The sequence below is a fragment of the Miniopterus schreibersii genome (genome assembly GCF_964146895.1).
Source record: "Miniopterus schreibersii genome assembly, chromosome: 9".
In the NCBI taxonomy this organism is placed as follows: Eukaryota; Metazoa; Chordata; class Mammalia; order Chiroptera; family Miniopteridae; genus Miniopterus; species Miniopterus schreibersii.
The window spans coordinates 32,205,439-32,225,874 of NC_138118.1; the positions used below are offsets into that span (position 1 = coordinate 32,205,439).

The 20,436-nt window shown below is 39.0% G+C and overlaps 1 protein-coding gene and 1 pseudogene across 7 annotated transcripts in view; both read right to left on the reverse strand.

Annotated features, from left to right (window-relative positions):
• Positions 1-20,436, reverse strand: part of HECW1 (HECT, C2 and WW domain containing E3 ubiquitin protein ligase 1) — a 584,554-nt gene that overhangs the window by 203,872 nt on the left and 360,246 nt on the right. For all 6 annotated transcript variants that reach the window (XM_081147958.1, XM_081147956.1, XM_081147957.1 and 3 more), the window contains one exon: positions 12,174-12,249. In XM_081147958.1, coding sequence (XP_081004084.1) covers positions 12,174-12,249 — 76 coding nt within the window. The remainder of the gene's footprint in view (positions 1-12,173; positions 12,250-20,436) is intronic.
• On the reverse strand, positions 7,259-9,439 carry LOC308561996 (ataxin-7-like protein 2 pseudogene; annotated as a pseudogene). The gene is made up of 2 exons: positions 9,404-9,439; positions 7,259-9,344 (listed from the first exon to the last, which is right to left on the reverse strand). The product of its transcript is annotated as an ataxin-7-like protein 2 pseudogene (transcript).

The following is a 20,436-nucleotide window of genomic DNA, read 5'->3' on the forward strand; positions in this document are numbered from 1 at the left end:
TCCATCACCATACATTTGACCTCCTCTAACCTTCACTATCCCAGCACCTGCCTTTTCCTCTGGCAACCACTATATTGTTGTCTGTGTCTGTGAGTTTCTGTTTGTTTATTTGCTGCTTTCAGTTTTATATCACACTTATGAGTGAAATTATATGGTTCTTCACTTTTTGTGTCTGACATTTTTCTTAGCATGATATTCTCTGTGTTGTCATAAATGGCAGTATTTCATCTTTTCTTATGACTGAGTTGTATTCCATATGTACCACATCTTTATCCAGTCATCTGCTGAGGGACCATTTAGTTGTTTCCATATCCATGCCACTGTGAATAATGCTTCAATAAACATAAGGGTGCATATATTTTTGCAAATAAATGTTTTCAAATTTTCAGGTAGATACCCAGAAGAGGGGTCACTGGGTCTTATTTTTAATTTTTTGAGGAAACTGTTTTCCATAGTGGCTATACCAGCCTACATTACTACCAGCTGTGAATGAGGATTCCTTCTTCTTCACAACCTCTCCAACACTTACTTGTCTTGTTTATAAGAGCCACTGTAATAGGTGTGATGTGGTATCTCATTGTAGTTTGTTTTTCTATTTTTTTTTAAAAATATATCTTTATTGATTTCAGAGAGAGGAAAAGAGAGGGAGAGAGAGATAGAAACATCAATGATGAGAGAGTCATTGATCGGCTGCAGCCCGCAACCTGGGCATGTGCCTTGACGGGGAATCAAACCTCGATCGCCTGGATCCTAGGTTGATGCTCAACCGCTGAGCCATGCCCACCTGGGCAATTTTATTTCATCTTTATTGTTGAAAGTATTGCAGATGTCCCCTTTTTTCCCATTGACCCCTCCCACCCCACACCCATTTCTCGCCCCAGGCTTTCACCACACTATTGTCTGTGTCCATGGGTTATGCATATATGCATATAAATTCTTTGGTTAATCTCTCCCCATTTACCCATCCACCCCCACCTCCCTCCAAGATTTGTCAGTCTGTTCCATGCTTCTATGATTTTATCAGTTTATTATGTTATTTAGAGTCCACATATAAGTGAGATCCTGTGATATTTGTCTTTCCTTGCCTGGCTTATTTTGCTTAGTATAATATTCTCCAGGTCCATCCATACTGTCCCAAATCAGAAATAATATATGCACACCTATGTTCATTGTAGTTTTTATTTGCATTTCCCTTAGAGCTAGTGAAGTTGAGCATTTTTTCATATATCTCTTAGCCATTTGTCTGTCTTCTTGGGAGAAGTGTCTGTTCAGGTCTTCTGCCCATTTTTAAATTGGATTGTTTGTTTGTTTGGTGCTGAGTTGCCTGAGTTTTTTATATATTTGGGATATTAACCCCTTGTCAGAGCTGTTGTTTGCAAATATGTTCTCCCACTTGACTGGTTACCTTTTAGTTTTGTTGGTGGTTTCTTTTGCTGTACAGAAGTTTTTAATTTTATATAGTCCCATTCACTTATTTTTGCCTTTACTTTTCTTGCCTTTGGGGTCAAATACATAAAATCTTCTCTAAGACCAAGATCCTTAAGTTTAAAACCTATGTCTTCTTCTATGCAATTTATTGTTCCGGGGCTTATTTTAGGTCTTTGATCCATTTTGAGTAAATTTTTATATGTGGGGACAAGCAGCTGACCAGCTTTATTGTTTTGCATGTGACTTTCCAATTTATCCAGCACCATTTATTGATAAGGTTTTCTTTTCTCCACTGTATATTTTTGGCTTCTTTGTTGAAAATTATTTGCCCATATACACATATTTAATTCTGGGCTCTCCATTGGTCTATGTGTCTGTTTTTTCTGCTAATAGCAATCTGCTTTGATTATTGTCACTTTGTAGTATAATTTGAAGTCAGGGAGTGTGATATCTCCAGCTTTGTTCTTTTTTCTCAGGATTGCTTTGACTATTTTGGATCTACTGTGGTTCCATACAAATCTGATGATTTTTTGGTTTTATTTCTTTAAAAATTGCCAGTGGGATTTTAATGGGAATTGCATCAAAACTGTATATTGCTTTGGGTAAAATGGTCATTTTGACTATGTTGATTCTTTTAATCCATGAACACAAAATATCTTTCCACTTCTTTGTGTCATTCTCAATCTCTCTTAATAATGCCACAGTTTTCAGGATACAGGCCCTTCACATCCTTTAAGTTTATTCCTAAGTATTTTATTCTTTTTGTTGTAATTATAAAATAAATTGTTTTTTCATTTCTTTTTCTGAAATTTATTGTTAGTATATAAGAATGCAATGGAGTTTTGTACATTGATACTGTATCTTGCCACTTTGTTTATTTTTTCTAATAGTTTTTTTTTTTTTGGTGGAGTCTTTAGGGTTTTCTATATAAAGACTCATGTCACCTGCAAAAATGAAAATTTTATCTCTTCATTCCCAATTTGGATGCTTTTTATTTCTTTCTCTTGCCCGATTATTATGGCTAGGACTTCCAGTAATATGTTGAATAACATTGGTGAGAGTGGACATCTTTGTCTTGTTCTTGATCTTAGAGGAGAAACTTTGTTTTTCACCATTAAGTATATTAGCTAAGGGTCTGCCATATATGGCCTTTACTGTGTACTCTATTCTGTTTCATCAAACACCTTGTCTATGTCTGCATTAATATGTCTGTATTGATAGTATGTTTGACAGCTGATAAATTTAGTCACCCTTCATCATTCTTGCTTTTTCCAAAAGAAAATATTTTGCTTTACCACTCACACACTTGTATTTCCAAATTAATCTTATTAATCTAATACCCCCCTTACAAAAAAATTAGGACATTTGATTAGAATTGCATTGAATTTACACATTAATTTTGAGAGAATTCGTACCTTTATAATACTTTTCATTCAAGAATATATGCTTTTTTCATTTTTTCAGGTCTTCTTTCATGTCCTTCAGTAAACTTTTTTTCTTCTTTATAAAGGTTTACAGAGTTAAATTCAATTTGGATCTTATTAAAATATATGTTTCATGGAGTAAAAATGTTTGAAAACTGCTGCAACAAGTATTGAAATTAAAAGTGCATTGGTTTGGGAGTCAGGATACCTACATTTAATTCTGGAACACTCATTATTAAACTTTGTAACTTGAGGAAATAGATTTAAGTATTTTAGGTCTCAATTTTTTCAACTAAAAAATTATTAGAATGTCTATAAGAATACAGAAAGTTTTATGATTTTCCAAAAGTAAATGAAACATTAATGGAAGAATACTTTATCTCCTCTTATTTTGGCCTGTACTAGCTTTTTGTTCTGATGATAAACATAATATACACTTACAATAACATTTTTAAGTACAGAAGAAAAAAACAGAATAAGATTATTTAAAAATGCAAACATTACCAGACTTTTTCCTTATTGCCTTGTAGTATTTTTCTTTGCATAGTTGAGACCACTGTGTGTGTGTGTGTGTGTGTGTGTGTGTGTCCTTAGCGCCTGACAGTCCAATTTAAAGATTTAAAATTATCTTCCACTCAAGAAAGTTTCTCCTATTATTGTTTCCATTCAATTTTCTCTGATCTCTTTCTCAAAAGTATCAATTATCTATGTGATGGCACTGTATGTGTCATCCCTCCATTTTCCTCTTATCCTTTGTATTTTGCCCTTCATTTGTGCATTCTGGGAGAGACTCTCAAGTCAGTCTACTAGATTACTGATTCTAATACTTTAGTGGTGATTATGTTTTTTACTGCTTTTTAAAACTCACTTTTAATTGTATGATTATACCTTTTAGAATTAGTCTAAATCTCACCTTGATTATGATAGAAAAATATCTCTCCCCAAAGATAACCACAACCTAATCCCTGGAACCTGTGTATATGTCACCTTACATGGTAAAAGAGACTTTGCAGAAATGATTAAATTAAGAATCTTGATTGACATGAAGAGATTACTCTGGATTACCTGGGTGGGCCCAGTGTAATTATAAGTGTGCTTATAAAATGGAGGCAAGAGGGGCAAAGTGAGGGGAAACAGATATGACAATAAAGTAGTGATTAGAGTGATGCAGCCAAGAGCCAAAAATGAAGACAGAAGCTAGACCTTCAAAGAGAAAAGAACGGATTCTTCTCTGAAGATCCCAGGAAGGAACTAGTTCTGCTGAACATGATTTTAGTCCCTTAAGATTCATTTTGCACTTCTGACTTCCAGAAGTATACAGATATATTTGTATTAAGTTTGTGGTAGTTTGTTACTTCAGCAATAGGAAACGAGTACATTTGGCTTCCCAAGTTTTTATTTATTATCTTTCTTCATCTTAGATTTAGTTAATGGGTCACACACTTTCCTGTATTTTATTGAGAGTACAAGCAGATGAGTGATTAATGCTTTACTTCTCTTCAGTAGATATCTGTCAATAAACTTTTTTCTTTTTTTCTTGATTTATGTCCTTCAACTATTTTATGAGCCAGCATCTTTCTCCACACATTCTTCAAGTCAAAATGTCTGCTATTTATCCATGAATACATTGTATATTCCTGGTATTTGTTCATCCTTAGTTATTTTGGTCATCCAACTGACTACTGTTGGAATCCTCACTTCTGCTTTTACACTTGGAGATGATCAGCATCTAGTCAAGAGTTTTTATACTTTGTGGGCTTGGTTAGATTTGTTGATCTTTTTATCTTGTCTTTCTTTGAGGCATGGATTCATTATGATACCTCAAAGCAGTATTTACTTTTTTCATAGTTAGACATAGCTAGACATAGACATAATGAATTAAAACCTATACATATTCAACTTGATTATTTAGCTGCTTGCTTTACATTTCCAGTTACATTTAATTGCTGGCAATGTTGCCTCGAAATAAGTGTAAGAAAAATGATATATTGGGGGCTATAGGAGATGAACCCATCCTGATCACTTTATAAAGTACCTTTTGAAACCAAGTTGTGTGGAGTGGTTTTCTTTCCTCTGGTGGATTTAAGAACCCATGTCTGCATGACAGAGCCAAAATAGGAACCAATTAATAGAGATTTCATCTCCTTTCCTGGTTCCATGCTGTACACCCTGCATAGCATCACTCTGAGGCTTTAGGATTTTCACAGAGTAAAAAAATTCCTCCTCGTTTCTGTCATGTAATTGAGAAGTTTTCTTGATTTCTTCAGTTTCTGAAGGTTTGTAAGGGGCATTTCAATAGGAACATAAGAATAGCAATCAGGAGTTTTTAGCTTTTTGCCTTACTATACAAAACTATTGAGTTTCTTTCTTCTTCATTTTTTAACCTAGACAGACACATGTGAATGTCAATGGTTTGTTGTTGTTGTTGTTTTGTAAAATGATTTTTTTTTAGAGCAGTTGTAGATTCACAGCAAAGTTAAGAGGAACTACAGAGAATTTCTCTATATGGCCTGGTCCACATATGCTTAACCTCCCCTATTATCAACATTTCCTACCAGAGTGGTGTATTTGTTACAATTGATGAATCTACTTTGAAACATCATAATCACAGATGAGTGATACTTTACTTCTCTTTCCAAAGTCCATAGTTTATATTAGGGTTAACTCTTGGTGTTGTACATTCTATTAGTTTTCACAAGTGTATAATGACATGTGTCCATCATTAAATTATCGTGTATTTTCACTATCCTAAAATTCCTCTGTGGTCTGCATATTCATCTTTCTTCCCCCAGTTCCAAGCAACCACTGATCTTTTGACTGTCTCCAGAGTTTTACCTTTTCCAGAATGTGATATAGTTGGAATCATATGATATGCATGAGTGCTTTTTTTGCAGATTGGCTTTTTTTTTTCCCACTTAGTAATATGCATTCCATGTCTTTTCATGGCTTGATAGCTCATTTCTTTTTAGCTCTGAATGGTATTTCATTATCTGAATGTACAACAGTTTATCCATTCACCTCCTGAAGGACATCTTGATTGCTTTTGGCAATTATGAATAAAGCTGCTATAAATATCTATATGCATGTTTTGTATGAACTTAAGTTTTCAACCCATTTAGGTACATTTCAAGGAGTGTGATCACCAGATCACATGGTAATGATATCATTGTAATTAGCTAGTTATTAATAATAGGAAGAAGGCAAAAGAGAAACCCAGACATTATAAGCATGGCCATTTCTGGCAGCTTCACCAGGAAGCTGCAATTTCACACACCCCAGGGAACCACCAGCCCACTCCCTGCAAAACACTGGGGGGAGGGGTCCAATAAAGGGGAGATGGGTGTATGTGTAGTAAAGTTGGGGTGATATAGGGAAGGAACTTGCCTGCCAATCTTGCCTAGGGAACTACGGATTGGCTAGGGGAGGCAGAGCCAATGTAAGCCCACAAAAATTTGGGAATACATAATCCCCTAGAGAAAGGAATTCTCTCTCTCACCACTTTTGGTTCTCTTCGTTCTCTTGGCTCTTGGTGCTCTTGTCACTTCCTTGTACTCACCCATGTTCCCTCCACAACCAAGTGGACCTGTGGACCCCACACAAGGGAACTGATGAACTGCAGTGGGAAACAAAAACTAGGCTGGCCTGATGCTGGATTGGACTATGCCTTATCATGGAGCAAAAACTCTGGGCAATGGCTTTAATTCTTGCTCTGCTGAAGTCACAGATACACTTCTTCCATGGAAGGAGGAAAGGAAATGGGACCTTGGAAACTCAGGGGTTTAATTTTGCAGAAATAAAGCTTTCTACAATATCTCATCCTTCCATGTGAATCTCAGAAATTTTTTTTTCTTGGGATTTGGCAAGAAACCCAACTCTCACCAGCAATCAGTGGGGATGAGGAAAGCTCCCCATTGATAATAGTAAGAGTATACTTAGTTTTGTGAGAAACTACAACAATTACTTCCAGGGTGTCTGTACTATTTTGTGTTCCCACCAGCAATGAAGGAGAGTTCCTGCTTCTCTATACCTTCCAGCATTTGGAATTTTTAATTTTCTGGACTTTGGCCATTCTAATAAGTGTGTAGTGATATCCCAGTTTTGTTTTAATTTGCATTTCCTTGATGACATATACTGTGGAGTGTTTTTTCATATAATTATCTGCCACCTGTATATCTTCTTTGGTGAAATGCCTTCTAAGGTATTTTTCAAGTGGATTTTTTTTCATGGTGAGTTTTAAGGTTTTTGTTGTTGTATATTTTGGACACCTGTCCTTTTTTGGGGGGGTATTTTAAAGACTTTTTTTCTTAAAAAATAATATAGTTATAAAAAGTGGCAGCAGCCTGTGGCCCAGATCTGGAGGAGAGGAGGTGCTGGTGGCCCCATTGCAGTGGGCAAACACTTTCTCTTTAGTGGGGTTTTGACTTCAGTGCAGAACACTTTGCCTCAAAAGCCAATGTTGGGCCTGGCTTCTTACAGCTCACAGAGCAGTACACATAAGCAGAAGAGCCAGCCTGTCAGTGTTTGGCCTTCACTGGCCACCAGTAAGTGGTCAGATTTTTCATCTTCTTGGCTACCTCCTCCTCAGAGAGGCAGTTGGTTGGCAGGACCTTGGGTGGGTGTCCAGCTAAGAAGCCTTGACTGGTATGGAGGGCTGATGAAGGGAACACTGATAGTCCAGGGGCCCTGCTTGCATCATGCACCACTCTTGACCCCACCATTCCATTAAGCCCCATGTCCAGGGCTGTTTTATTCTTGGCAGAGAGGCTCAGGAAGCCAGTGGGCTCCAATGGGCTCCAGGATGCAGGTCTGCTTGAAAGTCGGGGCCAAGAGATAACTTGTTTTTGAGAAGGGGCCTCCACCTCACCCATCCTTGCCTTTGAATGACTTGCTGGCCTCTGAAGGTGGGAGCTTGCTGAAGGAGGGGCATGTTGGCAGACAGTGGTGAGGTGATGGCCTGGTTCTTGCCCAGTTGGGGAGCCTGCAGGGTAGCTGGAGACAAGGCTGCCCTTGGAGGGGCAGGGTGGAAGCTAGGCAGGCAGATCTGGGGTGCAGGGGAAGCTGCTGGTAGAGGATGGGCTCAAGGGAAAAGATAAGGAGTAGTTGACAAGGTGAGATGAAGGCTCAGCCACCAGAGGGATCTTCTTCCACATATGTAAGCTAAAATGCCTTTCCAGCATGGAGCTTAGTGCCCAGCAGAACTGGTCCAGCCTGCGGCTAAACACATAGCACCTTGGACTCACCAACCAGTTCCCAAAGGTGAAGAATGCCTGTGGTCTGGGGAGTCAGGTTGCATAATGGAGGTGAAGGTCATCAGATGTCCCCTGCTCTTCATTATCTTCACTGGAGGCCTGGGTCCCACCTTGGGCATGGGAAAGGTGAAGGGACCTGGGTCCCTATCACCACCACAGAGGCCTTCCTCTTTAAACTCACTCACAGAAGAGGCCCTGGACCTGGGAAGCACACAGTATGGGTAGATCTGCTTGGTATGAGCAGATAAAGTGCTGCTGGGAGCAGTTACCACTGCCACAACCTAGGCTGAGGAGGAGTGCTCCTGGAATGGGTACTCCAGAGCTGTCTCCTTGTACCCTGGGCTCTTCTCCTTGGGAAACTCCTCTTTTCCAGAGGTGGCCTTCATCTCTGCCACTAGCATATTAAAATCCTTAGCCCACTCCTGGACCTCTGGGTGCTGGTGCACTGAATGAATCTTGCAGGTTAGCAGGTGGGTACAGATCTTTTTGGTCCCTGGATTTATTACCACACACTGCCTGTTGAGGTTGCTCTTCTTCTGGAGCCATTTTTGGTGGACTTGGGGAGGGGGGCAGCCTAGCCCCACCAAGCTCCTTTTCAGGAGACTACCTTCAGCCCAATGACTGGGGGTTATTTTGATGCTCACTCTAAAGGCCAGGGAGGTCTTTAGAAAGGAGCACCATAGGAGATTTTCCAGGGGAGTCCTTAGTAAGGCTGCACGGCTGGCTGAGGAAAGCAGAGGACAGGACCACCCCGATTCTGTGTCCAATGGCGTTCAGGAGACTGGACATCTCCAGATTCACCACAAGCACGAAAAGGCAGAGGTTGTCCTCTGAGTCTTCTCAGGAGGCTATTGGCCATGGCTCCAGGACCCCTGGCCTTTCTCCCTGAAGGAGGTTTTAGTGGAACCTGGGGCTCTACCACCTTGGCTTTGCCCATTCACTACATGGCATTGCTGAGAACTGGCAGGAACTGGCAGGAGCTGGATCAGAGGGCCTCGGCATGAAGCTTGCTGAGGGGCCCACATCTTTCACAGTGCTTTCGGAAAGCTTGAGGCTTCACCACTTGACTGTAGAGATTACGCACAACAAAAAATAAAAGTTTCAAAGGCAGGGAAGTACCAGAAGATGGACATGTCTCCTCTGATGATGGTCATGCATCCAACCTTTTCCTGCTTTTGTTACTCTCCTCCAGCTCAGCCCCATTGTCAGGGGCAGGTTGGCTTATTCTATGGGAACTCCAGCTCTGTCCACAAAGTCTTGGAGGTTGGCCACCTGCTGCTTCAGATGGGCCATTGCTGCTACCTTGTGTTCATGTACTGCCATCACCTCAGTGGCCATGGTAGATGGGCCCTGCCCTGCTCTGGGGGGTGGGGAGCAGAGGGGGTGCCTTCTGCCTGGATAACTGTCCTTTATTAAATGTGTCTTTTGCTAATATCTTCTCCTAGACTGTGGTGTATCTTCTCATTCTCAGCAAAAATTTTTAATTTTAATGAAGTTCATATTATTTCTTTCATATATCAATTATTTCTTTAATGTATCATATATTTGGTGTTGCAACTAAAAAGGCATCACTGGCTCTGGCTAGATGCTCAGTTGGTTGAAATCTCCTCCTATAAAGGTTGTGGGTTTGGTTCCTGATCAGGTCACATACCTAGGCTGTAGGTTCCATCCCCAGTCAGGGCATGATGGGAGGCAACCAATCAATTTTTCTCACATTGATCTCTCTCTCTCCCCCTTCATATCTCTAAAATCAATAAACCTGTCTTCGGGTGAAGATTAAAAATATAAAAATTAAAAAAAATTAAAAAGGCATCATTCTACCCAAGGTCATCTAGACTTTCTACTGTTATGTTCTAGGAGTTTTACAGTTTTGCATTTTTCATTTAAAAGTCTATGATCCATTTTGAGTAATTTTTTGTGTGTAGGGTATAAGGTCTGTGTCTATAATTTTTTTTTTTTTGCATGTGCATGTCCAGTTGTTCCAGCACCATTTGTTGAAGAGACTATTTTTGTTCCATTATATTGCCTTTGCTCATTTGTCAAAGATCAGTTGACTACAGGATGTCTATTTCTGTATTCACTATTTTGTTCCATTGTTCTATTTTTCTATTCTTTCACCAATATCACATTGTCTTAAGTTTTGAAGCTAGGTAGTGTCAGTCCTCCAACTTTGATCTCTTTCAATATTGTGCTGGCTATTCTGGATCTTTTGCCTTTTCATATAAATTTTAGAATCATGTTTTCAATATCCAAAAAATGGCATGCTGTGGTTTTGACTGTAATTGCATTGATTCTATACACTAAGTTGTGAAGAACTGACATATTTACAATACTCTATCTCCCTATCTGTAAACATGAAATACCTCTCCATTTATTTAGTTCTTTGATTTCATGCATCAGAATTTTGTAGTTTTTCTTTATATGGATCTTGTACATATTTTTTAGATGTATACTTAAGTATTTCATTTTGGGGGTGTTAATATAAATGGTATTGTGTTTTTAATTTCAAATTCCACTTGTTCATTGTTGGTGTATATAAAAATGATTGACTTTTTGTTTATTAACCTTGTATCCTGCAACTTTTCTTTAACTGCTTATCAATAAATCTTTAGAGACACATTTCCTTTACGGGGGCTCACTTAAACATGAATAGCTCCAACTGACTGCCTATCTCCCAAGGACAGTGCATGAGTGTGATCTCAGATCTCTGACATTTATGACCTGCAACGTTTGTTAGTTTGACAACAAGTTAAGGCAATAGTTTCTCAAACTACGCACCAGAATTCTAGAGTTTCATGCCACTGTATGCATATCCTCAAAGACCACTTAAGGTGAAATTGAGTGTGTGGGGCTCTGAGTTTTGTAGAGCATTTTAACCAGAGCATCTCAGGTTTTTTTTCTTTTCTTTCTTTTTTTAAATTCTCCTAGAGGATATTTTTTCCATTGCTTTTTCAGAGATAATGGAAGGGAGAGAGAGAAACGTCAATAAGAGAGACACATCAATTGGATGAGCCTGCAACTGAGGTACGTGACCTTGGCCAAAATCGAACCTGGGACCCTTCAGTCCACAGGCAGACACTCTAACCACTGAGCCAAACTGGCTAGTGGTTAGAGAGTATGACAGTTTCATAAGAGCCAACAGTCTTACAAGAGCCAACACTTTTAAAAATCTGTAGAAAGAAGAAAAATGAGAGACAAGCATTGGAATAGATACATTCCAACACAATCATGCTTTATTACAGTTATTTCTTCAGTTTTTATTTGTACTTTTAATCTTGAGATTATTTTAGATTTACAGAAAGTCGCAAAAGTAGAACAATATCCTTTACCCAGTTCCCCATTGTTAACATATTACAGAACTATAGTACATTATTAAAATGAAAAAAATTAAATAAATTACTCTTAACTAAATACTCTTAACTAAATTAAAGACTTTACATAGCTTACACTGTTTTTTCCATGAATGTACTTCTATGAGCAGCTCAATTGGGCTTGAGATTTTTATTTAGTCAAAGGGTCTGTTAGCTCCTTCTCTCCCCAGGCTTTCCCTTGCCTCCACTTTATTAAAAAACTCGCCAAGTCGGGCATGGCTCAACAGTTGAGCATCAACCTAGGATCCAGGCAATCAGGGTTCAATTCCCAGTCAGGGCACATGCCTCAGTTGCAGGCTCGATCCCCAGTTGGGGGAGTACAGGAGGCAGCCGATCAATGACTCTCTCATCATTGACGTTACTATCTCTCTCCCTCTCCTTTCTTCTCTCTGAAATCAATAAAGATATATTTTTAAAAAACCAAAAAGCTCTCAATCACTGCTATTTGGCAATGGAGGAAAGTAGAATAGCAGTTTCTCTTATCATCTCAAAGTGCTGTTGCATCTATTGCTTATTGAATCCTCCATATCCTCATTAGGTCAGGAGGAGGAAGCAGATGTTTTTAATTTTTGTTTTACAGATGGAGAAATTGAAGCACAAAAATGTGGAATAACTTTTAGGTAAGAGTCAAATTAAAGTGGATCTCCTGATGGTTGACATTTTTGTTCTTTCCACAAGGCCTTCATGTAAGCAAAACATACCTGAAAGAGAAAAGCTGATCAGCCTCCGACTTCTTTGCCCCTGGACAGTCTCATAAGAGCCAACATTTTTAAAAATCTGTAGGAAGAAGAAAAATGTGAGACAAGCAAACCAAGCATTGAAATAGATACATTCCAACACAAACAGGACTTATTACAGTTATTTCTTCAGCTACACTCTATGAAGACAGCAGCACTGAGATTTATTAGGGTATTATTGATGAAAACAAGCTTCTAGCAACCTAATGTCTTTTCCCAGTACTAGAGTGGAAAATGCTAGTGGGGATGAGGTGTACTTTCCAGAGAAATGGAAATAAAAAAATTACTGTAATATTAGAGTCCTTTTGTAACTACTTATGTAAACAATGCCTTTTTATATTCAAATTTGCAAAAAAAAAAAAGTGTTTATTAAAGCAGACCCTAAGGGAGTAGAATGACAGTCAACAAATGTTTACTGTTGTAATTATAATGTGTTTTCATTTAACAAAATATAGTGTTCAACTGCTGTATCTCCATTTCTTCTGATCTGTCTTATTATCTGGAAATTTCCTGGAAATTCTATTTATTAGGGAGAAACCTGAGCATGGCATTAAGAAGCAACTCTAAGGTCTCCTATACTGCTGGTGGGAATGCAGACTGGTGCAACCACTATGGAAAACAGTATGGAGGTTCCTCAAAAAATTAAAAATGGAGCTGCCGTTTGAGCCAGTGATTCCACTCCAGGAATGTATCTTAAGAATCCTGAAACATTCATCAGAAAGGATATATGTACCCCGATGTTCATAGAAGCACATTTTACAATAGCCAAGATCTGGAAACAGCCCAAGTGCCCATCAGTAGATGAGTGGATAAAAAACTGTGAGACATTTACACCATGGAATACTATGCAGCTGTAAAGAAGAATAATCTCGTACCCTTTGGGACAGTATGGCTGGACCTGGAGAATATTATGCTAAGTGAAATAAGCCAGGCAGCGAAAGACAAATATCACATGATCTCGCTTATACGTGGAATCTAAAGAACTTAATAAACTGATGAGCAGAATAGATTCAATGACATGGAAGCATAGATGAGACTGATGAATGTCAAAGGGATGCAGGAGGGCGGGTAGGTGGAGGGTAGAGAATAACCAAAGAATTTATATGCATATATACACAACCCAAGGACATGGGCAATGGTGGGGAGAGGGACTGGGGAGGGGGAAGGAATGGGGTGGAGCAGGTCATTGGGGAGAAAAAGGGACATCTGTAATATTTTAAACAATAATAAAATTTAAATATATATATATATATATCCTTCCTGCAAAATTTCAGAACTCAATTGTTACATGGGTAATCTAAAGTAATTTGCAAACCAAGCTAAAATGCTTTCTTTTCCGTCATTACTCAATACATACCTGTTAATGGGTTAATAAAAACAGCTAGAGTCCTGGTTTTCATGTTCTTTTGGGTACTTTTTACTCAGAAATGATTCTTGAATATTTATTCAAAGGCAGTTACTTTTGCATACATTGTATATTTGCAAAAAATAATTTAAAAAATCTGAGTATTAAGCCAATCCACCCAATATCCACTTTTAGAAGATAATTTGTACTTAAGTAAAGTGGAAACTTGATAACTTGTGGCTCAAGGTCTCTTTGTTTATAGGTTGTGTGGACTTGTTCTCTCTCTTTATCCTGCCTCTCATTACCCTTAATGCTGTAAGAGTTGTGATTGGATGTTACCATCAAACTGCCTTATATAAAACTGGGAGTAATGATGGCATCACTAGAGCTCACTATTTCAACCCAAGAAGTGTACAAAGAGATTATTAGAACACACTGTGGAAGCAGTTGCCTCTGATGGGACTATGCACTTGGCTACAGCTTGTGTGAAAACCTCCTCAGTATGTCTACTCTTAGGCCTAAGTGAGAGCTGAATCTTAGGGATGCTGGGCTGCTCAGCAGAAGGAACCAATGTGGGTGACAAATGGAATAGAGTAAGAGATTGTGAAACTCTTTTTTTTTTTTAAATATATCTTTATTGATTTCAGAGAGAAGAAAGGAGAGGGAGAGAGAGAGATAGAAACATCAGTGATGAATCATTGATCAGCTGCAGCCCGCAATCCGGGCATGTGACCCGACTGGGAATTGAACCCCGATGGCCTGGATCCTAAGTAGATGCTCAACCGCTGAGCCATGCCTGGCCGGGCGAGATTGTGAAACTCTTTAATAGCTCTGTGTCTCTAAGAGTCTCATTTGATAATAAAGAAACAGAGGAAGACAGGGCCAGGATTGATGAGTTGGAGGGCTGGTTGGTCTCAGGCATTAGCCCACTTCACATTGGAGAGCTCTCTTCCTAGTCTGTTCTTCACTCCACCTGGCTGACACAGAGCAATACACTTCAACAAATAGGTCAGAGACTGCATTCTCAGGATGGATCACTCTTCTAACTCTCAAAGTGTCCAATATGCACAAGCATAATCAGGGCTCAAACTTTCCTAATGTTGTGGACTTTTCTTTTTTTCAAATCTATACCTAGGCCTTTGGCAGGCTGACCACAACATTTTACAGTGCTGCATCTGCCTAAGTGAAACAATTACAATTGATTGTTTCTAATTCTAGTTTTAAAATATAAACATCTAGCTTGTTCCTTCTCAGAATTTAACTTCCCAGAGGGTATTTAGAAAAAAGTTCTTCATCTTTATTGCATCAAAAAGATAATGTATATGTCAGATGCTACTAAACTCAGAGGGAGACACATTTAAAGCTTCATAAAATTCTACAAACTCGTGGCTTTTTGCTAACATTATTTACAAAGTCATCTCAGCACCAGAATGATGGTATGAAAGTGGAGGCAACCATAGCTGTGGTTAAACATTTTCCAGGAAGTAAAGTTGTTTACCTGGCTCTGGAAGGTATTGTATCCTGACTTCTTGTTTAAGATGATCTCCAAAGGCATGTTTGAGGTTAAGAAATATGCTACAATTGCAGACAAATGCTCTACCATTTATTGACTGTGAAAATGATATGAAGACTCAGCCAAGATAGATTCAACCTGGAACAACCTGAGATGTTGGGGGCACATTAATGAATTGCTCATCTTCTCAGGTCCGCACATTTCATTTGCTGTGAGCAAGGTTGTTTTAGAACCATTGGACTCTGGGTCCTAATAACCTGCTCTCATATGTTGCCCTGGCACTTTCATTGTTGGTTTTGCACACAAATGTTTCCACAACAAAGCCTACTTGCCAAATGGTTTAATAGAGTCAAAACCAGACCTGTTTGGTGGTGTGCAAAAGATTTGTTAGGTTATTGAGAAGGCTCTTGAAGTTGAAATAAGGGCCTGAGGGTTAATTCACATATATCTCTCCTACTCCTATTTTTATTTTCTCTTTAAATCTACTTTTTGAAACATTATTGAGTATGAATCCATATCACTGTTGCATATCATTTAAATGAAACTCAGCAAAAAATAGAACAAAGATTGACCAAAGAACTTATAAGCATAAATGCATAGCCCATGGACACAGACAATAGACAGGTGAAGACCTGGAGGGGTGGTAGATAAGGGGAGGGGAGTAAAGGGGAGAAAATGGGAGACATCTGTAATACTCTCAACAATAAAATAAAATTTTAAAAATAGAACAAAGATAAGATCAGGACTTTTTACCTTTGTAGGGGAATTTATGTTTTAACAGTATGAAGATGCAAGGCTTAGTTGACTAGACTCCCTCTCCCTTAGCTCTTTACCGTGTTATTCGAATTCTACCTTTCCTTTCACAGTAACACTACATGAAGATGAAGCTGTTTTCCCAAAACACACGTCTCCATCACATGGTCATGTGTGCTGACCTATATATGTGTGCTGACCTATATCTTTCATCTTCCATTCTCCGAGGACATCATGGCTTCTTAGACAGGCACACTGTCATTCCCAGAGGCAAACAGGTATAGTGGGGGCAATCAATTTTATTTAAAATTGTGGGAAAAATGATTTGTTTTAAAGAAAATGAAGAAATTTAAAGTTAAATGCAAAATATGCATGCATTTTGATGGTAAAACAGTTTTCAAAGAACCCTTTTGCATGTGAAGGACACTCAGAGTTGCTTCACTGAATGTTCCAGACCTGGGTTTACTTTTTTGGGTTCAAGCTGGAGAAGTTACCTGTAGTACAAAGGACATTTCATTTGACTCTATTATTTCATACAAGGGTGTGGCCACATTATACTCAATTCTGAACTCTATTTACATACTTATGATTATTCTCAAATAATTATAGAATGACTTCTTTCCCCTAAAATTGCAGACAAAGTTTGTGTTTAGTTACAGAACAATTAAATTAAAAATGATGACAGAGATTGAAATTCATGACTTCACTGAGCCAGATAACTTTAATTTTCTTATAAATAAAAATTTATTTATTTATTTTCTTATAAATAAAAATCCAATCATGGCTGTTAATGGAATCTAAAAATCAGGTGCAAAGTAGCACTGCATTATAAATAATAAAATATCCAAGCTGCGGCATACCAGCAGCCAAGAGCAGGAAACTATGGATTCCATTTTAGATCAGAGATCATTGGTTCCTGTAAAGTTCAATATCTTTTGCATCTAAGATAAAGTCTATTAAGTAATCTGATATGCCTCAAACCAATCCAAGGCCTAAGTTCCCTTTCCACCACCAAATCTCTGCAATGTTTAAGCAAGCAAACAGTAAACAAAGAAACACACCTACAAATGTTAACAAAGCAATGTTAAGTATATTCCCCTCATTGAATTCTCATAATATGACTATTAGGTGGGTAGACAGCTCAGTCCAAGTTCTCCAACAGAGGTGCCTGTAAAGTCAAAGTGGAAAGCCATCTTTAGTGGCTGAAAAAATGAAACACAAAACTTCAGTAGTCAACAGCATCACTGGCCTACCAACAATCTCAGGGATACCTGTGATGGGAGACAGAAGGCCCATAAAAGGGGCAAGAAGACAACATGAATGAATGGTAAGTGTGTGCCAAGCACAGAATCAGTTCTTCTAGACACATTATTTTAATGGTTTGCAAATTCAACATCATTCTCTCACCTCCAGTTTACAAACGTGAAAATGAGCTCAGAACAATTCATAGACTTCCAAAAATTTATCTGGAATGAATTAATCTTTGGTCTAGCAGATTTTATTAGCTCCCCCACCACACACACACTCCCACCTAGAATCTGTTAACCCCCTCAAGACATTTCTAGAGTAAGCCTGCCTGCTCACTCTATTTTGCTAATATTTGGTTCATATTCTCTTCATAGTCTCTTCTCTGCTTTCTGATGCTGCTGTCATCTAGCCAGGTTTATGAGTCTTCACTGCTCTGGCTTTCTTTATTGCTTTGAAGGCAAGGCACAAGCTTCCTAATTACAGGGCTGTTTTGCTAAGCACTATGGGGAAAAGGAGAGGGGTTAGGAAATGAAGCATTTCTCCTAGTATTCATTGTGTGAGTTAGACAAAACATGTTAATTAGGGATGATTTTCTTTACTGAGCTGCTTTTGGTGACATAGGATTCAGGTATTAGCACCAGGAGAAAATCTTTTTGGGGCAAAGGACTGTTGTGTTTGAGAGGCTAGGTATTCAGCCACTAAAAAGAAGAATGTGATGAGAATGTGTAAGAAGCACTGTGTGAGTGAGAATGCTAGCTAGAAATAATCAAATACTGGATTTTCCCTGATAATTCTTAGGCTTTCTAGCTATTCTTTTTAAAATAGTATTTTTGTGTACAAAGATTGTCTGACAAATGTGGACATGACAAACTCGACAAAATTCTAAGAAATAATTGAATTGCTTTGTTTGCTCTACAACAGAAGGTTCTCCAACTTTAGCGTGCATCAGGATCACCTGTACAGTTTTATAAAACACAGACTGCAGGCCCCATTCCCCCTAAAGGTCTGATTTTGTAGGTCTGGGGAAGCCTGAGAATATGCATTTCTACCAAATTTTAAATGAGGTTGATGCTGCTGGAAAGACCACACTGGTAGAAGCACCAGTCTCAAGCATCTACCTCTCTTAAGTGGTAACATAAAGATGTCTTAGTTTTGTCTCTATCACAACCCCTCAAAATTGTCTTGATCATGGTTCCAAGCAACAGAAGCAGGTTCTGTTGATAACTTGGCCCATGGAGTCCCCTGACACCAGCGCTTGAGCTTGTGCCTTCCATCAGGGACAAAGATCAGATTCTCTGCAGAACTTACTTCCTTGTGTGAATGACTATTACACACCTGATCCCTAGGTTTATGAAAGGGCCTTTACTCCACTCTGTGGGGCTGATCATTCTCACCTGGGTAAAACCTGTCATAAGACACCAGTGGGCACAGGTGAGGCTGCAGTATGTATGACCCACTGACATATTTTCTTTGGGCCATAGAGTATTCGAGTTTTTCAAAAACAGTTTCTAACATATTTTTTAAAATCAGGGGATTTACTAAAAATGTGCATTTCAGACATTTTTTTATATAGAATTTTTTTTTTATTATAGAAGAAACATTATCTTTCTGAAATTATGTATACACCCAAATTCAAATGCACATAAATCTACTGTTAGTCTTTTGGTTTCAGGATTTTAGAATATCAAAATATTCAGCAATAAGCAGCTCAAGTTTAGAAATACCTGTCTTCTTGAGAAGCACCACACCTTCCCAGGCCTCCTTTCTGGGGCTGCTTTCATCAGTCTTGACACCCATAGATTAACATTTTAATGCTCTGAAATCAGGGTATGGCTGACCACCAATTTGCCTTGTAATTAGTTTTTTCTAGGTTGTACGAAAATGAATAACCAGTCTTAAAATCTGTGGCATCTTAGATTCTATAAAATGAGATACAAACTGAACCCCTTGCAAGCTTTTGAATGTGCAATCCTTGCTCTGGTATGTGTGTATGTATGTATGTATGAATATGTATGTATTTTCCCTTTTTTCTGTTTTATTTAAAATAATTTATGAGATAAAATTTACATAACATCAGATTGACCATTTTTAAACTGAATAATCCAGTGGTATTTAGCACTATTCACATTGTTGCACAATCACTACCTTTGTCTAGTTCCTAAACATTTTAATCACTCCAAAACAAAACTCTATACCTGGTGGACCCAATATGGAGGCAAAGTAGATGGAAAATACACTCACGCACTCACCTCCTCCCAGGACAAAACTGAAATTACAACTAAATTGTAGAACAACGATCTTGAATAACCGACTATAGACTAGCTGAAGAGATGTCTTATAACCAAGGATTTACAGAAGAAGCCATATTGAGATTGTTAGGAAAGAAGGAGATGCACAAAGTACTGGCCCCACTCACAAGGACAGCTGCTGAGGTTCTGGAAGGATATCTCAGCTTGAAGGGGTGTTCCCACTGAGAATCATGGGTCTCAACACTAATTGGGGCTCCCTAGCCCAGAGCACCAGAGCTGGGAAGAGGTGCCCACATAACATCAAGATGTGAAAAGCAACAGTTTCTGTCTGTCAGAAAGAGAAAAGAGTTCACTAGACACACAGGTGCCCTCTTAAATGGTAAATGCACAAAATTTCATTTGCAGTCACTCACCCTGGGCTTCAGCATAAGAAGTGTGGAATGGACTAGACTAGTATGAAGACAGTCTGGGGTTCGTGGCTCTGAGGAGAGAGCTGAAGGGAAAGCTGCCAGGATCCTTGTGCTGTCATTCTCCCATACAATAGATGCCACCTGTTTTGGGTGGACCACTCCCCTCTGTGCAGCATCAGTCTGTGGGAAAGCACTAGACTCCCTCTTTAACCACTCTGTTTAGCTTATACCCTGCTGAGGAGTCTGCTGCCTTGGCCAGGGTGTAAAGTTCTGGGCAGACTCAGGGAGTGTCAGAGACTGAGTATGTGATTTTGGGGCAGAGGCCATTCCTCACACTTTTCCATGAACCTGACTGGTGCTTCAACCTCACAGGAGATCTGCTAGCCCCATCCCCCAGACTACTAGTGGATTTGCCCTGCCAAGGTCTGTGCAAAATCTGGGACAGACTGAGTTGTGTGGTTCTGGAGTGGGGTTCATACCCCACACTTTCCCCAAAGCCTGATAAGCACCTTTCCCTTATGGGAGATCCATTAGCTCCATCCTCCTGACTCCTGGTAGCCCTATTACCATAGGCAGCCATCAGTTGAAGCATGGGACTAGATGGTCACTTAAGAGGGGCGGGACACATTGGGGCAGTGCAGAGGATGTGGGCACTGAGATCCAGGGGTTCCCCAAGGACTCCAACCAGTTCCCCTGGATGTGTGGGTGC